At 30.3% G+C, this 8,054-nt stretch overlaps 1 protein-coding gene across 1 annotated transcript in view; it reads left to right on the forward strand.

The window, feature by feature from the left end:
• LOC117107279 overlaps window positions 1-7,699 on the forward strand; it is a 30,522-nt gene extending 22,823 nt beyond the window's left edge. The window contains exons 8-11 of the mRNA XM_033248910.1: window positions 5,841-6,006; window positions 6,150-6,256; window positions 6,397-6,479; window positions 7,622-7,699. Of these exons, the coding sequence (XP_033104801.1) occupies window positions 5,841-6,006; window positions 6,150-6,256; window positions 6,397-6,479; window positions 7,622-7,699 (434 nt within the window). The remainder of the gene's footprint in view (window positions 1-5,840; window positions 6,007-6,149; window positions 6,257-6,396; window positions 6,480-7,621) is intronic.
• Window positions 7,700-8,054: the final 355 nt, after the last annotated feature.

Below are 8,054 nucleotides of genomic sequence, written 5' to 3' on the forward strand. Positions count from 1 at the left end.
TGTTGCATCATACACATATAATAATAATTTATTGGAACGTACACTATTATAACAGTGGTACAGTCAAATGACGGTAACATTAGGATAAGTTTGATCACCAGTTAATCAAAATTGCCTTTGCGTAGGGTTTAATAATCATCACCTTATCGCGTTGAAGCGAATTCAAAGAGTATTTAGTTTGTGTGAATGTAGAGAAAGTTGTGGGTGCAGACTCATAATCCTTTTTAATAAACAAAAAGGTGATATTATTATTATACTTCAGTAGGTATACATTTTTTAAACATTGTACAAATGTGCCTATTATTACAGATGCTTCTACCATGCATGACCCATTGAAAATGGTATGGTCTGATTATCAGATCTGAAACCATGGGCCTAGCAGAATATCGTCATTTATATACTGTCATAACTACTATATTTGTTATGTAATTACATTAAAAATACATCTACACATTCACCTACACATGCACAAACTAAAAATAAAAACAATATTTCATGATAATGCAAATAACATTCTAAATTTTAACTCCAAATTTAAGCTCCTTCTGCTCGACAATACAGTCGAATACTCGTTTGCCATTCTAAAGCATTGGCTTCTAAACTGACTTGCTACTAATTGATTCTTACAAAAATAACATGTCTGACATCATTTATTAACCAATCAATATGATCTTTACATATGTTGTAGGTAATAAGTTGAGTAAAGTTATGAAGAGAAATGTGCGAAAAAATAGCGAAAACAGCTGAAAATCGAACATTTCGAATTAAATTAAATTAAATGAATTTGCAACGATCAAACTTGTCCTAATGAAAGAGCATGTTACAATACAGAATAAATTGTATCCTAGCAACTTAATTAACTGATATTATACCCCAAGGATGCAAAGGTCAGAAAGCCCCTGTGTGATCAAGTAACTCTGCTCCAGTTACACCGGGTACTTATTGGTCAGTGGGTTAATTGAAAAGCACAATTATGGGCGGTGACAAAGTTTAGTAATTGAGAGAGTCTCCTTAAAATGGTCGCTGTAAAAACGATTATACAATCACATCAGTTGTGCCGCCAATTGCCTAAAGACTAATAGCTTCATAACGGTAACCGGGGCTCCTCCGTGTAATGATTTTCACACAAAATCAAATAGTCAGTACATAAAAGAACATATAGTGGTGTGGAAAATGGCCCACCACAAACAAGCTACAGTACAAGCTTTTGAACCTTAACTTAAAATTTAATAACCTTACAAATCCATTATAAATATTAATGATATAGTTAATAATTCACAAAATATGATGTCTATATAATAATAATAATAATAGTAATAATAATGATAATAATAAAACTTTAAAAAAAAAAATTATATATAGGTAAGACATACCCTACAAACATTATTTTCACAAGAATACATTTTTTATTTATGTTCTTATTTAGTAATTCTTTTTTAAATATCGATATATTTGTACACTCTCTTATGCTTCTAGCAAGTTGATTCCAAAGCTTTGGCCCTCTATATGTTATAATTTGCTGACCCATACTGGTTAATTTTAATTTTATACAATAATTTTCTTTATTTCGAGTGTCATACTTATGATAGGTATCAAAGATATTAAATAAAGAATTAAAAGATTTTTGTAAACCCTCCTTTATTAAAATTAAACATAAAATTCAAAATATTGTTTTCATATAAATCAAATATTTCAATTGTACCTGTTTTAACAAAGAGCTGTGCAGAAGGATGGTGAAAATTGACATTGCAAATTATTCTAAGGGCTTTTTTCTGGAGTAAATAAAGACGGTCCATGTTTTCTTTATTTCTCGTACCCCAAATGATTATTCCATATGTTATCACAGGTAATATAGGTGTCTTGTATATGGTAAGTAAAACTTCACATGGTACTGCATTTTTTATTTGACACATGGCACCAATGATTGAAGAAATTTTACAGGAAATTGCATTTGTATGGTTTTTAAAATTCAATTTTTCATCAATGATGACACCAAGAAATTTAGTATAAGGTACCCTATCTATTTTAACTTCGTTTATGGAAAGTACGAGTTGGGATGTATCAATATTAATATTTTTTCCACTGAATAGCATGTACGTTGTCTTTGACGTATTAATAGTTAACCTGTTGATTTCAAACCATTTCCCAATTTTATCAAGTTCATTTTCCATTGTTGTAAATGCAGTGATAATATCATTATGTTGTAAAAAATTATTTGTATCATCCGCAAACATTATTAAATCAATAATATTGCTTACAGAAAACTTGTCATTAATAAAAATTTAAAATAGCAGGGGTCCAAGAATTGACCCCTTTGGAAACACCCTGCTTTAATATTTTAGTTTCAGACAGACAATTTCCAACTTGTACAAATTGTATTCTTTCACTAAGATAGCTTCGGTACCATTCAAGAACCACACATCTTATTCCATAATATGGTAATTTATTAAGCAATAATTTGTGGTCTATCGAATCAAATGCCTTGGATAAATCCAAGAATACACCAATCATAAAATGCTTGTTATCAACTGCTGTTGTTATTTTGTCAAGTGCTTGCAAGAGGGCGTGATTGAATGGCCTGCCCTAAACCCATATTGTGATTCATGTAGGAGATTATATTTACACAAAAAGCTAAATGTTTGGTCATATACAATCCTTTCATACACTTTGGATATACAGGGTATATCGAAATTGGTCTATAATTTGTTATGTTCTCTTTTTCTCCCTTTTTATACACAGGAATTGTTTTAGCAATTTTCAGTTGATTAGGAAATATACCTGATTGAAGTGATAAATTAATTATATGAGATAAAGGTTTAGCCAGTATATCTAAGTTATTCTTTATAAGAAAGGCACCAATATCATCAGAACCACATGACTTTCTTTCATTTAAGTCATTAATGTATTTATTTGTATCAGATTCTGATACCTCTCTAAAAAACATTGAATTTGTCATATTGTGTAATGTTGCCTTAGCTGTATTATTTTCGTGATTATCATCACATGTCATTTGTTCACCTATATTAATGAAGTATGAGTTGAAAGCATTCGCTATAGCTATCAGGCATTTAATTGCTGGGAGTTTAATTTCATTTTGGAAGGTATGCCTTGATGTTTCTTCCTACCTAATATTGTGTTAATAACACCCCATGTTTTCTTTATGTTACTCTTGTGCTTTTCAAATTCATTTTTATAGTAAATCTCTTTCCTTTCCCTGATTACAGATGTTAACTTATTTTTAAATTTCTTATATTTAGCTTTATTCATATCTGATGGTTTCTTTTTATATTTAATGTATAGTTTGTTTTTGATACAAAGTGATTTATGAATTCCATGCGTTATCCACAGGGATTTAATTGTATTTACTTTTAACTTAACTTTTATCAATGGAAAACACCGATCTATCATTGTTTTTAGAGTATCTGACAAACGTTTATATGACTCATTAGCGTCCTCACAGCTAGTTATTTGCTGCCAGTCATGGTCCTCTAATCCAATTCTAAACTGATGTTTTTATTGTTCCGTATAGCCTCTTTTAATCAAAAATTTTTCTGGTGGTGGTGATGAATGTTTTTCTGAATCATCTATGCAGAAAACGGCAAAGTGATCAGAGATGTCATTAACTAATATTCCTTGACTATTTGTATAAATATTATCAATTATTGTGGCAGTACAGTATCCTTTGTGATTCGAGTGGGTTTATTTATAAGAGGAATGAAAAATTCAGTTAACATATTATCCACATGAGTTTGAACATTAATGTCGGAAATATATTTCTGAAGATCTAAATTAAAATCGCCCATAAGATATGCTTTTTTACTTTCATTGTTTATTGTGTACATTAATTCACTGAGTAGGTTATTAAATGTTGGGATATGTGCTTTAGGGGGCCTGTAGATTATACCACATATACAGTAATTAGTTTATCATCATTCTGTACTTCAACTATAATACACTCTCCTTCGTTTATCATAGCAGACAGGTCATTTCTTGACCGATAGGTTATACTTGAGTGGATATATAGCGCAACAGATCCCCCTGCCTGGGTTTCTCTATTTTTATATATAGGTATATATAATGTGGGAGTGTGTACAAGCCAAAGTGATGTCTGCTTGAGAGCCAAGTTTCTGAGAGTCCTATTAGGCTAAATTCAAAATTTAGAGATGAAATATAATTTTTGAATGTGTCAAATTTTTTTACAATGCTTCTGCAATTTAATGCAAACATAGAAAATTTATTTGTTGGTGTTTGGCTAAACATGGATTTAAATTGATCAATACTGAAGTAATGGTTTTCCTTATAATTAAGTGCAGTTATATCTTCGTCCTCATCATTGATATCAACATTTGCAATTGAAAACATATATTTCTTAGAATTTTAGTTAGTAGATGTAGATAATAATAATAGTACTAATAATAATAGTAGTAATTATGGCAATAACAATAACTATAATAATAATAATATAATTAAATATATTAAGTTATATAACACCTTGAGGAATTTGTAACGTATGTTATTACTTTAACAGCTACCCTGCCATTAAATGACTTTCCGTGATCCTACATTTATAAAATTTAATGAAATACAGTCATACATATACTCTCAATATATATAAGTTGTAAGCACAGATACATACAAAATGTTATAAAAACATAGACCATTCGCATTCACATATATCCCCATCTATTAGTAGAGGAGTCAAGTTGGAATTAGCATGGCTTAATGTTAGTAAATAATCTAAGTGATGTTGATGGGTCTTCATTTGCATCTTTGTTCATTTCACCTAAACTGAATACACTTTACATGAATAATTGCAGTCTATCATGTGTTGTTATAAATGTTCTAGTAGAGGAGTCAAGTTGGAATTAAAGGACCTTTATATGAGAGGTAATGATCTCTGTGACATTGATGGTTCCTTATTGGCATCCTTATTCATTACACCTAAACTGAATAATACACTTGGCATGAATAATTGCAATCTATCAAGCGTGGTTATAAGTGATAGGATTAAAGAATGTATTAGTAGAGGAGGCAAGTTAGAATTAGGCTGTCTTTATATCAGAGATAATGATCTCCGTGACATAAATGGTTCTTTATTTTCATCCTTATTTATTACATCTAAACTGAATAAACTGGACATGAATAACTGTAATATACCATGTGTAGTTATAAATGATATGATTAGAGAGTGTTCTAGCAAGTTGGAATTAGCGTGGCTTAGTGTTAGTGCTAATAATCTAAGTGAAGTTGATGGGTCTTCATTTGCATCTTTGTTCATTTCACCTAAACTGAATACACTTGACATGAATAATTGCAATCTATCAGGTGTTGTTATAAATGATATGATTAGAGAGTGTTTTAGGAGAGGAGTCAAGTTGGAATTAAATTCGTTTCACAATGGTGGTAATAATCTGCGTAACATTGATGAGTCTTCATTTGCATTTTTATTCATACACCTAATCTGAACAGACTTGACATGAATAATTGCAGTCTATCAAGTGTTTTTGTCAACTTGGAATTGGAGTGACTTGATATCGATGGTAATAATCTGAGTGATATTGACTGGTCTTCATTACATCGTTACTCCTATTGTAATTTGAATAATTATTTCCCACCTGTGTTGCTTTTGTAGACAACTCCTCATTCAATAATTTTTAGAGATAAGTGTGAGCGATGACGACATCGAGGCATTGCCATCTCTAATGTGTACAGTTCTTTATTATGTTTGTTTCTTTAGTAACAGTCTTAGAGAGCCACAATATGTACTGATTTCAATATTTTCATAATATAATATAATGACTAATATATATTACGGTATACTGATATTACATTCACTACAGTAGATCAAGTGCCTCTTGAAGTACAGGCTAGAGGCCCAGAGGCTTACAATGCATTTATTGAGGCACTAAAAGAGGGCAGCAAACCTATCTATCAAACACGCCTTATGTTTGTTGGACCTCAGCGCGTTGGAAAAACCAGTCTTGTCAAGGCCCTTACTGGACTAGAGTAAGTTGTCAGTTTGATGTGTTTCTAAAGACATTTTTAAAGCAGTTTGTGATCAGTAACCTGGATGTACAAAAGTAAACAGGTTCACTATCTCATAATAAAGTGTTTGTTTCAAATATATTTATATATATTTTTTTTTTCAGATTTAACAAAAATGAAGGTATTACTGATGGAATTGATGCATCACTGTCATGCACATTAAGTGTTAAGCATATCACTGACTGGAAACTGCAACCAGATAAACCAACAGGTATATGAACCTACACCACTTCTATATTCCATGTTTTGAATATAGTAGATTGACCATATACTACTACAATTTACCTCTTTAAAAGGTATTGATTTTGCATTAAATTACATTTAACTGAAACAATTATTTTCATTTTAAAGGAAAACTTATTAAAGCAAAGCAGAAATATTTGAGAGCTGTTGCAGAAAAGATGCTGCAAATGAAACGTGGAATCAAATCAAAGGTTTGTATATGAAATACTACAGCAATTCAGTTCAAACCTTTTTAGTGATTTATTGTCCAACAAATGATGTTAGTATCTTAATGACATAGGACTAATATTCATGTGTAAAAATAGTGCCAATTCAAATTTCATTCTGGTAAAAAAATATAAAACATAATGCTGCTCTTCGAAGATTGTCAAAAGTGTCTCTCTGGACAATATGGGCCTGCGTTAAAATAAAAAACTTTTAACTAGAAAATAAAATTAACTCTCAGTAGAAATAATACCATTCTGGTAAAAAATAAACTTTTGTAAAACGGATCATAGGGCATTACCTCATTGCCATAATGGGAAGTGATGTTAAAATTACCTAAAAAAAGAAAAATTAATTAAATCATCAAAAATATATAAAATTAAAAAATAAATGAAGCACAAAAATAAAATCATACGTAAGAAACTTATGAAAAACTAAAACATGAAAACCAATTTGATGTCAGCAAGACTCAAACTATGGCTGCAGTGAGAGTTCTTTTTTCCATTACTCTAAATAACCTGACCCTACTGAGGTCAGTTCATTTTTACATTGTTTATTAGAGTGCAAAATTTGTTCATGCATTTTACGGTAATTCTGTGTTTAACATAGCTGTAGTTAGTTTTGAAACTTCACATAAATGTTTAATCACCCATTTAATAATATTCAGAATGCCGTCATGTTTTAATATGCACATTTTTTATGTGGTCTTTGCTTGGACAAATTTTGAAGAAGATTCAACAAGCAAGGAAAGTGTTGGACAGAAAACCTTGTGCAGAACATAGGATAAAACGATTACTTTTTCTGCTAACGCAGAAAAATCCAAGATTCAGAACACAAATATTTATTTTTTTTTAACCTAAGGCAGGAAATCCAAAAAATATATTTATCATTTCGCAGAAAGCTGTTTCTAAAATTTATTTTGACTTCTTTAGCAATTGACACAATCTATAATAGTTTCATTTATTTTCCCACCTTAACTTTTAGACAATTTCACTATGAAACAAGCATGTTCATTTTGTGGATTTGTTATTTATGTGAATTTTTAGTTTTATATTGATAATAAATTTATAATGTATAAATAAATAAATTGTATAATGTGTATACTTGCATTTGCCATATTTACATCAAGAAATTTTCAAGTGGAGAACATAATGCAGCACAAGACCAAATGTTAACATCTCAAGGTATGAATTTACATTTGTATTGATATAATTAAAAAAATAAATAAATAAAATCTGAATCTTGTATTGTGTACATATATTGACAGACAGACAGGGGAGTAGATAAATACTCTTTAAGACCAATTTTGGAAACTTGGGATGATCTTGAGGTTTGGTCTCCAATTAGTGTTTAATAATTGAAGAATAATTGTTAGTACTTTGAAGAAGTAATCTTGAAATTAAGACTATACTTCAGTTTTGCATTGAAGGGTGGAACTGAATGTTATCATTTGTTTGCCCATAGAGGTCTCCACAATATTTGTTCAATAAATTCCAGAGAGCAGTTAATCTGGTGGTAGCCACTTAGCTGTTTAGGTATTGGACAAGGTTGCTGCGTAGCAC

Source organism: Anneissia japonica, unplaced genomic scaffold, assembly GCF_011630105.1.
Source record: "Anneissia japonica isolate Jap-2015-1 unplaced genomic scaffold, ASM1163010v1 scaffold211_len1577895_cov191, whole genome shotgun sequence".
In the NCBI taxonomy this organism is placed as follows: Eukaryota; Metazoa; Echinodermata; class Crinoidea; order Comatulida; family Comatulidae; genus Anneissia; species Anneissia japonica.